This window comes from Nerophis ophidion, linkage group LG13 (genome assembly GCF_033978795.1).
Source record: "Nerophis ophidion isolate RoL-2023_Sa linkage group LG13, RoL_Noph_v1.0, whole genome shotgun sequence".
NCBI classification, from domain to species: domain Eukaryota; kingdom Metazoa; phylum Chordata; class Actinopteri; order Syngnathiformes; family Syngnathidae; genus Nerophis; species Nerophis ophidion.
In genome coordinates this window covers 8,697,197-8,715,589 of record NC_084623.1, presented here as the reverse complement: position 1 = coordinate 8,715,589, position 18,393 = coordinate 8,697,197, and the positions used below count along the sequence as shown (strand labels likewise).

At 42.0% G+C, this 18,393-nt stretch overlaps 1 protein-coding gene and 1 long non-coding RNA gene across 2 annotated transcripts in view; one reads left to right on the top strand and one right to left on the bottom strand.

Moving 5' to 3' along the window:
- LOC133564197 (uncharacterized) overlaps positions 1-18,393 on the top strand; it is a 285,115-nt gene that overhangs the window by 117,208 nt on the left and 149,514 nt on the right. The window lies entirely within an intron of this gene.
- ptpn4a (protein tyrosine phosphatase non-receptor type 4a) overlaps positions 1-18,393 on the bottom strand; it is a 179,720-nt gene that overhangs the window by 90,390 nt on the left and 70,937 nt on the right. The window contains exons 3-5 of the mRNA XM_061918340.1: positions 7,394-7,501; positions 7,067-7,109; positions 1,167-1,245 (exon numbers count right to left, since the gene is read on the bottom strand). Coding sequence (XP_061774324.1) covers positions 1,167-1,245; positions 7,067-7,109; positions 7,394-7,501 — 230 coding nt within the window. The remainder of the gene's footprint in view (positions 1-1,166; positions 1,246-7,066; positions 7,110-7,393; positions 7,502-18,393) is intronic.

Here is an 18,393-nt window from a genome sequence, read left to right as displayed (position 1 = left end):
TAAATGCAGTATGAAGAAGAATATTTTAATGTAGACACATAGACTCATCATACTGCTGTGATTATAAGCATCAAGTGTTCATTCTAGGCCAGGGGTCGGGAACCTTTTTGGCTGAGAGAGCCATGAAAGCCAAATATTTCAAAATGTATTTCCGTGAGAGCCATATCATATTTTTTAACACGGAATACAACTAAATGCGTGCATTTTTAAGTAAGACCAACATTTTTAGAGTATAATTAGTCTCTTTATCTTTTTAATAACATTGTTATTCTGAAGCTAACCAATAATAAATCAAATGTCATGTCTGTTGATCATGTTTTTGTTTGGCCATGTGCTGTTTGTCCTTTGGACTCTTTAAGTTCCTGTTTTTTTCCACTCCCTTGTCTGGTTTCCTTGGTTACTCATTTTGTCCACCTGTCTCTGGTGGAAAAAATGCCCGCTCACCTGCTTCTTGAGCACTAATCAGAGGCAGTATTTAAGCTTGTCTTTGCCAGTCAGTCGCCCTGGCGTCAATGTGATCTTTTCTTGCTCTGTGCTGACTTCTTTCATGCCTTGCCATAGTTTCGTAATTTTGTTTGATTTATGCTCATAGTCTGTTTATGCGTTAGCTTTCTTCCTTAGCCCAAGTTATGCCGCCGCTGTGAGCGATTTTTGTTTGTATCTTTTTTTAGTTTAAATTTAGTCATGTTTTTACCTAAATGCCTTCCTGGGAGAACGACCCCGCAGCAAGCTGCGACCCCCTCCCATCATGACATAAAATACTTCTTACCATTAATGCGACTTCTTGAACAGGTGCGGTAGGAAACGGATGGATGGATTTAAATGCATGAGAATGTTTTATATTTTGAACTGTAAATTCCAGCGGAATTATTCATAATTATCGTGTTAAGCAATGTCAGCTAAGATTTATCTGAGAGCCAGATGCAGTCATCAAAAGAGCCACATCTGGCTCTAGAGCCATAGGTTCCCTACCCCTGTTGTAGGCTAAGGCAAAATATGGAGATATATATCGTGTATCGCGATATGGCCTAAAAATATCGAGATATTAATAAAAGGCCATATCGCCCGGCCCTACTATATAAACACTTCTGACATTTTGTTGCCTGACAAAAAGCCAATACACTTTTAGGTACAGTACACAGGCCATGCATCAATCAATGACTTACCGTGTGTATTCTTCCTGAAGTTTACTGGGATCTGCCACGAAAAATTTGACTCGGAAACTCAAGTTGTGGGGGGACCCTCCTGGCAGAAAATGAAGGAAAGGAGAGAGTGGGTGAAAAATAGAGCTGTGTAATGACAACTTTAACCTAATGGAGCCTAAAAACAAGTGTGAGGTATTAACTACGGTAATATCTTAACAAGTAATTTGATATATGAGCTGTCGTTGGGCTTTTTGTTATGCATTAAGTCAGACCTGGGCAAATTAAGGCCCGGGGGCTAAGCTTTTTAATCTGGCCCAAATAGTTTTTTTTAGATCTTTAAGATCTAAAGAACTCCTCCCCAAGTGGAGGAGTTCAAGTACCTCAGAGTCTTGTTCACGAGTGAGGGAAGAGTGGATCGTGAGATCGACAGGCGGATCGGTGCGGCGTCTTCAGTAATGCGGACGTTGTACCGATCCGTTGTGGTGAAGAAGGAGCTGAGCCGGAAGGCAAAGCTCTCAATTTACCGGTCCATCTACGTTCCCATCCTCACCTATGGTCATGAGCTTTGGGTCATGACCGAAAGGATAAGATCACGGGTACAAGCGGCCGAAATGAGTTTAGGTCTCTCCCTTAGAGATAGGGTGAGAAGCTCTGTCATCCGGGAGGAACTCAAAGTAAAGCCGCTGCTCCTCCACATCGAGAGGAGCCAGATGAGGTGGTTCGGGCATCTGGTCAGGATGCCACATGAACAGTGTTTAGGGCACGTCCAACCGGTAGGAGGCCACGGGGAAGACCCAGGACACGTTGGGAAGACTATGTCTCCCGGCTGGCCTGGGAACGCCTCGGGATCCCCCGGGAAGAGCTAGACGAAGTGGCTGGGGAGAGGGAAGTCTGGGTTTCCCTGCTTAGGCTGTTGCCCCCGCGACCCGACCTCGGATAAGCGGAAGATGATGGATGGATGGATGGAAGATGGAAAGTGTAGCTGCCATTATGATGTGCAGTCATGCTTTCTAATGAGCGCAAGTATTCCAATGCTAGGAATCTGCGCTTTTGCATGATATACTAGTTACTATGGTAATCTAATGAGTTACTATGGTAATCTAATGAGTTACTATGGCAGGGGTCGGGAACCTTTTTGGCGGAGAGAGCCATGAAAGCCAAATATTTTAAGATGTATTTCCGTGAGAGCCAAATAATATTTATTTAATATTGAATACAACTAAATGCGTGCATTTTTAAGTACGACCAACATTTTTAGAGTACAGTAGGTCTCTTATTCTTTTTGATGACATTGTTATTCTCAAGCTAACCAACAATACATAAAATACTTCTTACCATTAATGCGACTTCTTGAACAGGTGTGGTAGAAAAACGGATGGATGGATTAAAATGCATGAGAATGTTTTATATTTTGAACGTCATTTTTAGCACTGTGATTACCAGCGGAATTATTCATTACTTATCGTGTTAAGCAATGTCGGCTAAGATTTATCTGAGAGCCAGATGCAGTCATCAAAAGAGCCACATCTGGCTCTAGAGCCATAGGTTCCCTACCCCTGTACTATGGCAATCTAATTAGTTACAATGGTAATGTAAGTCATAGCAGCTCAGACGTGGCATCAAGTAGTGTGGTAGGGGAGCGTTTCCACCGAGTGTTTCCTAAGCGACCAGCCTAAAAAGGCGGGTGTCAGGGACAGATGCAGAAGGGGACAGTTTTACAACAAAGTTCTAAAGCTTAGTGATATATCACATATATCAGATTATAGGTGGGGGTTTTTTACCCTTGGCTTTGCTGGGTTTGTTGCATTTTTGTTGTGTTTCGTTTGATTGTAAAATATGAAGTGAAGTGAAGTGATTTGTATTTATATAGCGCTTTTCTCTAGTGACTCAAAGCGCTTTACATAGTGAAACCCAATATCTAAGTTACATTTAAACCAGTGTGGGTGGCACTGGGAGCAGGTGGGTAAAGTGTCTTGCCCAAGGACACAACGGCAGTGACTAGGATGGCGGAAGCGGGAATCGAACCTGCAACCCTCAAGTTGCTGGCACGGCCGCCCTACCAACCGAGCTATGCCGCCCTCCATGTCGATGGAGAGGGGGTGTGACGTTCGTATGTTGTCCATATTCAGTGTTTTATCGTTCATAGTTAATAATGTAAATCCCACATTTTTTATTTGCATGTACATTCTGGGTGTCTCATTCAGTAAAAAAATGTAAAACTCCATACCGTTTTTAATGCGGTCTGTCATAATGTTTTTAGCATTCAATCAGACATTGTTAGTTTTTGTATTAGTGTTCCTAAAAATCAGATAGAACGGTCCCCAGACGCATTTTTTTGTCTAAATTTGGCCACCCCGAGTCAAAATAATTGCCCAGGCCTCCATTAAGTTGTGAGCATAATTTGGGCTACTGGTTGAAGTAATATAAACCCCGTTTCCATATGAGTTGGGAAATTGTGTTAGCGCATTATGAAGCGTAAAATACGACAGCGGAGACCCCAGACTGATGAACGACTGAAGCTCTACATAAAACAAGAATGGGAAAGAATTCCACTTTCAAAGCTTCAACAATTAGTTTCCTCAGTTCCCAAACGTTTATTGAGTGTTGTTAAAAGAAAAGGTGATGTAACACAGTGGTGAACATGCCCTTTCCCAACTACTTTGGCACGTGTTGCAGCCATGAAATTCTAAGTCAATTATTATTTGCAAAAAAAAAATAAAGTTTATGAGTTTGAACATCAAATATCTTGTCTTTGTAGTGCATTCAACTGAATATGGGTTGAAAAGGATTGGCAAATCATTGTATTCCGTTCTAACTAGGGATGCACCGATTAAACGGTAACCGAATATGGCAAAAAAAGCCACATTCGGCCTTCGGTGGAATGAGTTAAAAACAAGGCCGAATAGTGGCGTGTGACCAAAGTTTTTGACGCGGTGACGCAATCAACCAACGTGCAGTGACGTTGGGATATGTTGTGTACCTGTATAAGTGTATGAGGTTACAAGCACACACTTATTGAGATTTAGTGGGGCCTCTGTTTACATTATTAGCATATCTACTGTGGCTAAGCAGACTTTTGCCAAAAGGACAATAATTCATTTGTTGTGGGTTTAACCACTTTAATGCATTTTATTTTTTTTTGGAATGCATGTTTTGTTTGAAGGCCTAATATAAATGGAAAAACTGTGCTTTTTTTGAAAAGCAAAGACTACTGGAATATTAAAAAAATGTCAATATTCAATAAAAAATTACTTTATTTGAAAATCATGTCTAAATATTTATTCTAGGCTATTTATGCAATATTAAAAACATTGTGAAAAACTGTATTCATTATTCGGTATTCGGCCAAGCGTTTAAATTTTATTCGGCTTCGGCCACAAATTTTCATTTCGGTGCATCCCTAGTTCTAACACAATTTCCCAGCTCATATGGAAAAGGGGTTTGTAGTTGTCCACAGAGATCGACATAATCCTGCCCACCGACCACGGGAACTGAGAACGTGAGAGCGAACAATGACACGACCGAATCAGAAAAGCAAACCACTACATTGTGTGCGATGTAAAAATTAAGCACTCCTTGGGTCAATAAAATCTACAGTTTAAATTAAGTTCAAGTACCGTATTTTCCGGACTATGAGCCCCTACTTTCTGAACCCTGCTGCGGCATATAGTCCGGTGCGGCTAATTTATACATTTTTCTTTGCTAACGGCCATAATGTTTCATATTCAACAAATAGCATTCATATTAAACCAGTGTGTTATTGATAGTGCAATGGCGTCATCTTTTAAACTAGTTTGCTGAATGCAGGTCATACTTGCCAACCCTCCCGATTTTCCCAGGAGAATCCCGAATTTCAGATCCCCTCCCTAAAATCTCCCGGGGCAAGCATTCTCCCGATTTCCACCAGGACAACAATATCGGGGGCATGCCTTAAAGGTTACCTGAAAAGGAGACTATTACATATGTCTCCGTTATCCACAGGTTTATCTATAACCCATAAAGTAGGCAGGCACGGAGCTATTTCTCAGCGTGTGTTTATTTCCAGCCGGCACGTTAATACATTGACACACAACACCCGGATTCCCATCATGCATTGCTTCAAAACTACGGCAAGTAGTAATGTCCAAAAACATAACAGGGACGAAGCGGAAGAACGAAGACGAAACATGGCGACGAGTAAGAAGAAGAAGAAGAAGTACGCTAGCAAGTTCCAAAATAATTGGAAAAAATGATTTAAGTTCATCCAGGACAGCTCGAAGGGGAAGGTGTATGCAGCCTGCAAATTTTGTAGATCAGACTTCGCCATATATATATATATATATATATATATATATATATATATATATATATATATACATATATATATATATATATATATATATATACAAATATATATATATATATATATATATATATATATACACACCCCACCCTACCATCTCCCGAAGTCGGAGGTCTCAAGGTTGGCAAATATGCTGCAGGTGCTACGGGTTGAAAATGTATTTCCTGTTTGATGCCTTGAACCGGAAGTATAACCGTCTATAACGTTTGAGCTCCAAAAGGCACACTTGGTAGAACGGCCGTGCAAGCAAGTTGAGGGTTCCAGTTTCCACCAGCCTCGTCACGGCCTTTGTGTCTTTAGGCAAGACACTTCACCCTTGCTCCTGATGGGTCGTGGTTAGCAGCTATCATTGCAGATTCCACCACCAGTGTAAGAATGAGTGTGTGAATGAGTGAATGATGTATAATGTAAAGCACTGTATAAATACGGACCATTCACTCAACACTCAACAGTTTTACAATATAACTAAAACAATTCATACTGACTAAACCGTCCCGTGTGTGATGTCTGCAAGAGTGTTCATGCATATTTGTACATGCTATCGTAATGTAGTCGAGCTATCACCAATAGCATCAGTGAATTTGCTAGCATGTTTGCAAGTGTCTGTGTTAGTATTATTAACTTACAATGGCATTCTTTTTGTATTGTTTCAGGTTTTTTAATTCACAAAAACAGTAGACTCATTGAGTGTTTCGCTAATTAGAGAGCAGCTAGCTTCGGCAGCTGGTGGGTCCAAGATTATGACTTCTGTTTTGTTTGATCAGCCGTGTTACAGACACTGTTTGGAAGCAATTAAGGTATGTAAATAAACATTTACAAAATGCGGCTAATGTGTGTAGGAATATTTTTTTCTTTTAAAATTTGGTGGGTGCGGCTTAAATGCCAGGGTGCTCTATAAGCCCAGTGTGAGGGGGCGTGGCCTGCGGACCTGCAGCGAGGCGGGGTGTGCCGGGGCCGGCTCCGAGATCAGCGACAGGTGAGTAGATGGCCCACCTGGGCGCTTTTATCTGATTACCTGTCACTCTATAAAAGGGCAGCAGCCGGGAAGGAAGGGGTTGGAGAAGTTGGAGTAGTTGAATGAGAGAGAACCCGAGCACGAGCGAGACGGGGACGAGAGCGGATGGATGAAAAGCAGAATGATAAGTTTATTGAAAAATAAACCAAATCACAAAACCGTCGAGCCTATCATGTCCGTCCTTGGTGGTCCGAAAAACCCGGAAGTGCATGACCTCCACATCCAGAAAGTACAATAGTCCAATAGAGCTGCACATTTCGAATAGTACTACAGGAATAGGTTTTTGATGCCACATGTTTAAGTGACTTACTATCAAATTTATAGGCGGAGTTGAAATGGGGTTTAAACACCGCTTTAAGCGGACTCAACATTCGAAAACACGTGGACTGGATCATTTTGCCCGAGGCGGAGAGCAGATTTTCAGCCTTTCGCTAAAGTCGGACTGCAGATCGCAGCTGGTAAATTCTGAAATGTGGCATTTATGTAGACTCGGCTTTCGTGGTCGCTGGGAAAATGGTCTGAGGTGCTGGTATGTAAAAGGGGTATGTTGTGGATTTCACCTACTTTTTAACTGCTTCCTGATGGGCTTGTTGGGATCGAGCCAGCGCTGTAAAATATTGATTGAGAGACACTTAGAGACACCATAACGCTTCCACAGCATGACTTTATCACTTAAATTATTCACCCATGGCCACACACACACACACACACACACACACACACACACACACACACACCGGACACACACAAGCACGCACGCACTTGTCAAAAATATGCAAACACTATGTGTGACGATACAAACACACTTGTGTACCGTAATCACACATACACACACACACACACCGTTTGCATAAATACTGTAACTCTGGATTATCCTAACATGATACTGACCGGGGTGTCCGAGGAGTCATCTGCCAAGTACAGGCCAAAGTAGTCTCTTTCAGTCAGCTCCAGGTGCTTGAAGACAGCATCTTGCAAGATCTGCCCATGATCGGACTTCTACAAAAAAAAAAAAAAAAAATTCAGAAGAGTGACAAATCATTAAAAAGGCTGTGACCCTGATACTGTAAAACTGGGACTTAGTACAAACCCCGTTTCCATATGAGTTGGGAAATTGGTTTAGATATAAATATAAATGGAATACAAATCATTTTCAACCTATATTCAATTGAATGCACTACAAAGACAAGATATTTGATGTTCAAACTCATAAACTTTATTTTTTTGCAATTAATAATTAACTTAGAATATCATGGCTGCAACACGTGCCAAAGTAGTTGGGAAAGGGCATGTTCACCACTGTGTTACATCACCTTTTCTTTTAACAACACTCAATAAACGTTTGGGAACTCAGGAAACTAATTGTTGAAGCTTTGAAAGTGGAATTCTTTCCCATTCTTGTTTTATGTAGAGCTTCAGTCACTCAACAGTCGTATTTTACGCGGGCCAGGAAAGTACCCGCACTCTTTTTTAACAAAGCCACGCTGTTGTAACACGTGCTGAATGTGGCTTGGCATTGTCTTGCTGAAATAAGCAGGGGCGTCCATGAACAAGACGGCGCTTAGACGGCAGCATATGTTGCTCCAAAACCTGTATGTACCTTTCAGCATTAATGGTGCCTTCACATATGTGTAAGTTACCCATGCCTTGGGCACTAATGCACCACATACCATCACAGATGCTGGCTTTTGAACGTTGCGTCGATAATAGTCTGGATGGTTCGCTTCCCCTTTGGTCCGGATGACACGATGTCGAATATTTCCAAAAACAATTTGAAATGTGGACTCGTCAGACCACAGAAAACTTTTCCACTTTGCATCAGTCCATCTTAGATGATCTCGGACCCAGAGAAGCTGGCGGTGTTTCTGGATGTTGTTGATAAATGGCTTTCGCTTTGCATAGTAGAGCTTTAACTCGCACTTACAGATGTAGCGACAAACTGTTTTTAGTGACAGTGGTTTTCTGAAGTGTTCCTGAACCCATGTGGTGATATCCTTTAGAGGTTGATGTCAGTTTTTGATACAGTGCCGTCTGAGGGATCGAAAGTCACGGTCATTCAATGTTGGTTTCTGGCCATGCCGCTTACGTGGAGTGATTTCTCCAGATTCTCTGAACCTTTTGATGATATTATGGACCGTAGATGTTGAAATCCCTAAATTTCTTGCAATTGCCCTTTGAGAAACGTTGTTCTTAAACTGTTTGACTATTTGCTCACGCAGTTGTGGACAAAGGGGTGTACCTCGCCCCATCCTTTCTTGTGAAAGACTGAGCATTTTTTGGGAAGCTGTTTTTATACCCAATCATGGCAACACCTGTGGGATGTTCCAAATAAGTGTTTGATGAGCATTCCTCAACTTTATCAGTATTTATTACCACCTTTCCCAACTTCTTTGTCATGTGTTGCTGGCATCAAATTCTAAAGTTAATGATTTGCAAAAAAAGTTTGAACATCAAATATGTTGTCTTTGTAGCATATTCAACTGAATATGGGTTGAAATTTATTTGCAAATCTTTGTATTCCGTTTATATTTACATCTAACACAATTTCCCAACTCATACGGAAACGGGGTTTGTACTTGGGTGTAAAAAAAAAAAGGGACGCTCCGAAATCTGATGTGTGTCCTTGTCAGTTTGCTGTTACTGAACTTCACGAGACAGTCGGGGAGGAACTAATTACATTACGTCTCATTCAGTGGGACTTCACTGGAGGTGCCATGTTGTATAAAACCGTGCTGCTGAAAAGACTATTTCCCCTCCGTACTTGTCTGCAGCATTTTAGTGTGCACTAATAAACATATTTATCAGCATCATTCTCTCTGCACAAGAACATGTCTCAAGAATGAAACTCATGTTTGCCTGGGGGACATTGTAGCGTGTGTGTGTGTGTGTGTGTTGTGTGTGTGTGTGTGTGTGGGGAGCCTCCTAAAAAAATACAGAGAGTGTAGAAAACTTGATGTCATCATTCAACATGAGGGCAGTTCAACGCCATAATGAAGAGGGCCACAGTTTCGAGAGTCTAAGGCGGTGGTTCTCAAATGGGGGTACGCGTACCCCTGGGGGTACTTGAAGGTATGCCAAGGGGTACGTGAGATTTTCTAAAAATATTCTAAAAAATAGCAACAATTCAAAAATCCTTTATAAATATATCAATTGAATAATACTTCAACAAAAATAAGAATGTAAGTTCATAAACTGTGAAAAGAAATATCGAAAGGGAAAAAGAAACCAGATTTTTGGGAGTATTAATAGATGATAAAATGAACTGGAAATCTCATATACAAAACATACAACATAAGGTGGCAAAAAATATTTCAATAATGAATAAAGCAAAATACGTCCTGGGCCAAAAAGCACTTTATATTCTCTACTGCTCGCTAGTGTTACATATCTGAGTTATTGTGCAGAAATATGGGGAAACAACTACAAATGTGCGCTACATTCGTTAACTGTGTTACAAAAAAGATCGATTAGAATAATACACAATGTTGGATATAGAGAACATACAAACCCTTTATTTATTAAAGCTTGATGACTTGATAAAATTGCAAACAGCTAAATTGATGTACAAAGTAAATTATAACCTGCTACCAAAGAATGTACAACAATTCTTCTCAACTAAAGAGGAGAAATATAACCTTAGAGGAAAATCTAACTTAAAACATTTGTATGCCCGTACAACACTTAAAACTTTTAGCATATCAGTATGTGGAATTAAATTATGGAATGGATTAAGTAAAGAAGTTAAACATTGTACTGATATGAGCCAGTTTGAGAGGATGTTTAAATTAATAGTGCTTACAAAGTACAAAGAAGAAGTATTATGAGAAACACTTTCAAACAGTGTGGTTTTCGTCCTGGTCGTGGAACTGTGGACCAGCTCTATACTCTCGGCAGGGTTCTTGAGGGTGCATGGGAGTTTGCCCAACCAGTCTACATGTGCTTTGTGGACTTGGAGAAGGCATTCGACCGTGTCCCTCGGGAAGTCCTGTGGGGAGTGCTCAGACAGTATGGGGTATCGGACTGTCTTATTGTGGCAGTCCGCTCCCTGTACGATCAGTGTCAGAGCTTGGTCTGCATTGCCGGCAGTAAGTCGAACACATTTCCAGTGAGGGTTGGACTCCGCCAAGGCTGTCCTTTGTCACCGATTCTGTTCATAACTTTTATGGACAGAATTTCTAGGCGCAGTCAAGGCGTTGAGAGGTTCCGGTTTGGTGGCCACGGGATTAGGTCTCTGCTTTTTGCAGATGATGTGATCCTGATGGCTTCATCTGACCGGGATCTTCAGCTCTCGCTGGATCGGTTCGCAGCCGAGTGTGAAGCGACCGGAATGAGAATCAGCACCTCCAAGTCCGAGTCCATGGTTCTCGCCCGGAAAAGGGTGGAATGCCATCTCCGGGTTGGGGAGGAGACCCTGCCCCAAGTGGAGGAGTTCAAGTACCTAGGAGTCTTGTTCACGAGTGAGGGAAGAGTGGATCGTGAGATCGACAGGCGGATCGGTGCGGCGTCTTCAGTAATGCGGACGTTGTACCGATCCGTTGTGGTGAAGAAGGAGCTGAGCCGGAAGGCAAAGCTCTCAATTTATCGGTGGATCTACGTTCCCATCCTCACCTATGGTCATGAGCTTTGGGTCATGACCGAAAGGATAAGATCACGGGTACAAGCGGCCGAAATGAGTTTCCTCCGCCGTGTGGCGGGTCTCTCCCTTAGAGATAGGGTGAGAAGCTCTGCCATCCAGGAGGGACTCAAAGTAAAGCCGCTGCTCCTCCACATGGAGAGGAGCCAGATGAGGTGGTTCGGGCATCTGGTCAGGATGCCACCCGAACGCCTCCCTTGGGAGGTGTTTAGGGCACGTCCAGCTGGTAGGAGGCCACGGGGAAGACCCAGGACACGTTGGGAAGACTATGTCTCCCGGCTGGCCTGGGAACGCCTCGGGATCCCCCGGGAAGAGCTAGACGAAGTGGCTGGGGAGAGGGAAGTCTGGGTTTACCTGGTTAGGCTGTTGCCCCCGCGACCCGACCTCGGATAAGCGGAAGATGATGGATGGATGGACTTTCAAACTGATTGAAAATAAGATATTCTTCATCTTAGTATGTTAATAATGACTGAAATAATTACGTAAATGTTGGAAAAACTGCTGTGTTACTCACTCATAGATGTCATTTTGCTATTTTGATATTTTGCTGTAAAGAAGGTGAGTGAATGAATGTATATATTTGTGAACGCTCTGAAGTGGAAAAGGGGTAGGATTAAATAAGCTTTGCTTCTTCCTACTCCTTTTCGGACATGATGTATTGTGTATTGCGAAATGATGAATTTAACTGATGTATAATGTTGTATGTATGTCATGTTCGAAATAAACTAAGAAAAGAAAAAGAAGAAAAAGAAATGCAACAATGCAATATTCAGTGTTGACAGCTAGATTTTTTGTGGACATGTTCCATAAATATTAATGTTAAAGATTTCTTTTTTTGTGAAGAAATGTTTAGAATTAGGTTCATGAATCCAGGTGGATCTCTATTACAATCCCCAAAGAGGGCACTTTAAGTTGATGATTACTTCTATGTGTGGAAATCTTTATTTTCAGTAGAAGCATTTAAGTCTCACCTTAAAACTCATCTGTATACTCTAGCCTTTAAATAGACCTCCTTTTTAGACCAGTTGATCTGCCGCTTCTTTTCTTTTTTCTCCTATGTCCCCCCCGACCTTGTGAAGGGGGCCCGGTCCGATGACCATGGATGAAGTACTGGCTGTCCAGAGTCGAGACCCAGGATGGACCGCTCGCCTGTGTATCGGTTGGGGACATCTCTACGCTGCTGATCCGCCTCCGCTTGAGATGGTTTCCTGTGGACGGGACTCTCGCTGCTGTCTTGGATCCGCTTGAACTGAACTCTCGCGGCTGTGTTGGAGCCACTATGGATTGAACTTTCACAGTATCATGTTAGACCCGCTCGACATCCATTACTTTCGGTCCCCTAGAGGGGGGGTGTTGCCCACATCTGAGGTCCTCTCCAAGGTTTCTCATAGTCAGCATTGTCACTGGCGTCCCACTGGATGTGAATTCTCCCTGTGTGAGTTTTCCTTGCCCTTTTGTGGGTTCTTCCGAGGATGTCGTAGTCGTAATGATTTGTGCAGTCCTTTGAGACATTTGTGATTTGGTGCTATATAAATAAACATTGATTGACTGATTGATTTATAATTGAATCACTTGTTTATTTTTCAACACGTTTTTAGTTATTTTTATATATTTTTTTCCAAATAGTTCAAGAAAAGACCACTACAAATGAGCAATATTCTGCATTGTTATGTGAAGTGAAGTGAATTATATTTATATAGCGCTTTTCTCAAGTGACTCAAAGCGCTTTACATAGTGAAACCCGATATCCAAGTTACATTTAAACCAGTGTGGGTGGCACTGGGAGCAGGTGGGTAAAGTGTCTTGCCCAAGGACACAACGGCAGTAACTAGGATGGCACAAGCGGGAATCGAACCTGCAACCCTCAAGTTGCTGGCACGGCCACTCTACCAACCGAGCTAGAAACTGATGACATAGTGCTATATTTTACTTTTTTTATCTCTTTATTTCAACCAAAAATGCTTTGCTCTGATTAGGGCAGACCTGGGCAAATTAAGACCAGTTAAACTTTTCAATCTGGCCCGCCAGACATTCCCAAATCATTTTTTTAGATCTTTAAGATGGAAAGTGTAGCTGCTATTATGATGTGGAGTCATGTTTTCTAATGACCGTAAGTCTTGAACTATAGAAAGTATTTCAATGTTTATAATCTGCATGATATACTAGTTACTATGGCAGGGGGTCGGGATCCTTTTTGGCTGAAAGAGCCATGAAAGCCAGATATTTCAAAATGTATTTCCGTGAGAGCCATATAGGTGGCGACTTGTCCAGGGTGTAACCCCACCTTCCGCCCTATTGTAGCTGAGATAGGCACCAGCGCCCCCCACAACCCCAAATAAGCCGTAGAAAATGAATGAATGGATGAATACAACTAAATGCGTGCAATTTTAAGTAAGGCCAACATTTTTAGAGTATAATACGTATCTTATTCTTTTTAATAACATTGTTATTCTAAAGTTAACCAATAATAAATAAAATACTTCTTACCAATGATGCGACTTCTTGAACAGGTGCGATAGAAAATGGATGGTTGGATTAAAATGCATGAGAATGTTTTATAATTTCTACGTTATTTTTAACACTGTGATTACCAGCGGAATTATTCATTACTTATCGTGTTAAGCAATGTCAGCTATCTGAGAGCCAGATGCAGTCATCAAAAGAGCCACATCTGGCTCTAGAGCCATAGGTTCCCTACCCCTGTACTATGGCAATCTAATTAGTTATAATGGTAATGTAAGTCACAGCAGCTCAGACGTGGCATCAAGTAGTGTGGGTGGGGAGCGTTTCCACAGAGTGTTTCCAGAGCGGCCAGCCTAAAATGCGGGTGTCAGGGACAGATGCAGAAGGGGACAGTTTTACAACAAAGTTCTAAAGCTTAGTGACATATCAAATTTATCACACTGTAGGTGTTTTTATTTTTTTACTCTTCGCGTTCATATTTCGCTGTGTTTGTTGCAGTTTGCTTGATTGTAAAATATGTCGGTGTGACGTTCGTATGTTGTCAATATTCAGTGTTTTATTGGTCAAAGATAATATTCCTTATTTTCATGTACCTTATTTTTTGGATTATAAATCGCTCCGAAGTATATGTCGCACCTGCCGAAAATGCATAATAAGGAAGGAAAAAAACATATAAACGTCGCACTGGAGAATAAGTCGCATTTTTGGGGGAAATTTATTTGATAAAATCCAACACCAAGAATAGACATTTGAAAGGCAATTTTAAATAAATAAAGAATAGTAAAGTATACGTTATATGAGGCATAAATAACAACTGAGAAGGTGCCTGCTATGTTAACCTAACATATTATGGTAAGAGTCCTTCAAATAACTATAACATATAGAACATGATATATGTTCACCAAACAATCTGTCACTCCTAATCGATAAATCCCATGAAATCTTCTTCCTCGATGTCGCTTCTAAACAACTCTGCCAACTCCAAAGGTATGCGCCGCTTCCTCTTGTCCTTTTCTGCTGCATATTTCACTACATCCAGCTTGTAATCTGCAGTACATGATCTCCTTTTCGGTGCCATTTTTGTTCAGCCCTTCTCAGTTTTTATAAGTTACCGCCAACGATGAAATGATCCACTGCAATAGTGAAGTGAATTATATTTATATAGCGCTTTTCTCTAGTGACTCAAAGCGCTTTACATAGTGAAACCCAATATCTAAGTTACATTTAAGACAGTGTGGGTGGCACTGGGAGCAGGTGGGTAAAGTGTCTTGCCCAAGGACACAACGGCAGTGACTAGGATGACGGAAGCGGGAATCGAACCTGCAACCCTCAAGTTGCTGGCACGGCCGCTCTACCAACTGAGCTATGCCGCTACGGCAGTAGCATATAGCATATAGCAGTTACCATTCCATGACCCACAATGCACTTCTGCCATAACCCTCCCCCGCCAAATTCTTATTGGTTGACGTGTGTTTGACGATTGCTGACATTTTCTTCGTCTCCTCCGCGAATGAGATAAATAATATTTGATATTTTACCGTAATGTGTTAATAATTTCACACATAAATCGCTCCAGAGTATGGAGCCAAACTATGAAAAAAACTGACTTATAGTCCGAAAAATACGGTACATTCTGGTTGTGTCACTCGGTAAAAAAAAACTAAAATTCCATTCCGTTTTTTAAGGCGGTCTGTTAGTAAGTTTTTAGCATTCAATCACACATTATTGTGAGGTTTTGTTCCTAAAAATACACATTCCGGCCCCCAGACACATTTATTTAAAAACAAAGCTGACCAACACGCCGGATTGTAGACAGCTGGAGGCGTGTCTTAATGAAATTAAACAATGGATGTCCGCTAACTTTTTGCAACTCAACGCGAAAAAACGGAAATGCTGATTATCGGTCCTGCTAGACACCGACCTCTATTTAATGATACAACTGTAACATTTGACAACCAAACAATTAAACAAGGCGACTCGGTAAAGAATCTGGGTGTTATCTTCGACCCAACTCTCTCCTTTGAGTCACACATTAAAAGCGTTACTAAAACGGCCTTCTTTCATCTCCGTAATATCGCTAAAATTCGCTCCATTCTGTCCACTAAAGAGGCTGAGATCATTATCCATGCGTTTATTACGTCTCGTCTCAATTACTGTAACGTATTATTTTCGGGTCTCCCCATGTCTAGCGTTAAAAGATTACAGTTGGTACAAAATGCGGCTGCTAGACTTTTGACAAGAACAAGAAAGTTTGATCACATTACGCCTGTACTGGCTCACCTGCACTGGCTTCCTGTGCACTTAAGATGTGACTTTAAGGTTTTACTACTTATGTATAAAATACTACACGGTCTAGCTCCATCCTATCTTGCCGATTGTATTGTACCATATGTCCCGGCAAGAAATCTGCGTTCAAAGGACTCCGGCTTAATAGTGATTCCTAAAGCCCATAAAAAGTCTGCGGGCTATAGAGCGTTTTCATTTCGGGTTCCAGTACTCTGGAATGCCCTCCCGGTAAAAGTTCGAGATGCTACCACAGTAGAAGCATTTAAGTCTCACCTTAAAACTCATTTGTATACTCTAGCCTTTAAATAGACTCCCTTATTAGACCAGTTGATCTGCCGTTTCTTTTCTTTTTCTCCTATGTCCCACTCTCCCTTGTGGAGGGGGTCCGGTCCGATCCGGTGGCCATGTACTGCTCGCCTGTGTATCGGCTGGGGACATCTCTGCGCTGCTGATCCGCCTCCGCTTGGGATGGTTTCCTGCTGGCTCCGCTGTGAACGGGACTCTCGCTGCTGTGTTGGATCCGCTTTGGACTGGACTCTCGCAACTGTGTTGGATCCATTATGGATTGAACTTTCACAGTATCATGTTAGACCCGCTCGACACCCATTGCTTTCCTCCTTTCCAAGGTTCTCATAGTCATCATTGTCACCGACGTCCCACTAGGTGTGAGTTTTCCTTGCCCTTATGTGGGCCTACCGAGGATGTCGTAGTGGTTTGTGCAGCCCTTTGAGACACTAGTGATTTAGGGCTATATAAGTAAACATTGATTGATTGATTGATTATTTCTCAAAATATTTGCCCAGGTCTGGATTAGGGGGTACTTGAATCAAAAATATGTTCACAGGGGGTACATCACTGAAAAAAGGTTGAGAACCACTGGGTGAGAGCATAAACTGTGGAAACACAAGTGGAGCAGAAAGTCACACCTGATCCTGATGAAATCAAGTGAGCTCCCACGGGAAAACACACACACACACACACGCTGCTCTACTGCTTTGGTCCGCCACTCTCTCTCTTCCCTGGTGACAGACTTTTACAGCCCAGTGCGTGAACATGCGTGAGAGTGTGAATATATGTGCCAGGCACGAGCAGACTGATGGCTGACAGTTGCCTTGTTGATATCGCCGCCTCAAGAATCACCAGCCGTCTATTAGCCCTGTGAGTGTGTGTATGTGTGTGTGTGTGTGTGTGTGTGTGTCCCCTGTTCGGTGGGAATCAACTACGCTGCTCTTCATTTCCTTACTGCTCGCTTCAACGCCGCAGCTGAATTATTTAGACAAAAGAATACACGCAGGTACACCTCGTGCCATTTGCATTGAGGATGCTTAATAATCCATGAGCTATTGCTTAGCTGCAGGACAATGAGCCTTGAACGCCGGCTGCAGATCGATTGTACGGTGACCGGCAGGGCGCTGACGGAGAAACTACTATAGACCGAGGTCAAACGCCCCATCTCTTCACTGGGACTACAATTAGAAAGTATACAGGACATCGATCAGGTGTATCTACATTTTTATTGCGGTGAGTGACATGATGTATACTAGGGCTGGGCGATATATCGATATACGCCAGGGGTGCCCACACTTTTTCTGCAGGCGAGCTACTTTTCAATTGACCAACTCGAGGGGATCTACCTCATTTATATTTATTTATTTATGAAAGAGACATCTTTGTAAACAAGTTAAATGTGTTTAATGATAATACAAGCATGTGTAACACATATAGATGTCTTTCTTTCACGAAGACAAGAATATAAGTTGGTGTATTACCTGATTCTGATGACTTGCATTGATTGGAATCAGACAGTAATGATGATAACGCCCACATTTTCAAATGGAGGAGAAAAAAAGTGGTCCTTTCTGTACAATACCACATGAAAGTGGTTGGTTTTTGGCATCTAATTCATCCAGCTTCCATACACTTTACAAGAAAAACATTAGCGGCAAATTCCGTAGCTTGCTTGATTGACATTCATGGCACCCGAGGGTCTTGTGAGATGACGCTGGCTGCTGCCAGTTCATTATTATGAAAAAATGACAGAGGAAGGCGAGAAACACTTTTTATTTCAACAGACTTTCGCGCCGTCCCTTCCGTCAAAACTCTAAAGGCCGACTGCACATTTCCTATCTTCACAATAAAAGCCCTGCTTCATGCTGCCTGCTCTAACTAAATAAGAGTCTCGGAAAGCTGGCGTGCACAAGTGATGTGCACGCCAGCTTTCTGAGGGATAGCTTGTGCACGCCAGTTTTCCGAGACTCTGTATTTAGTTAGCGCAGGCAGCATGAAGCAGGGCTTTTATTGTGAAGACAACAGTGCACCTTATAACCTAATGTAAGCCTAATGTACGGAATAATACTGCTTTTGCTTACCGTCCTCGAAGCAATTTTATTTGGTACATTGTGTAATGATAAGTGTGACCAGATGATGGCAGTCAGACATAAGAGATACCTGTAGACTGCACTATGACGGCAGTTAAAGATGCCCGATAATATCGGACTGCCGATATTAT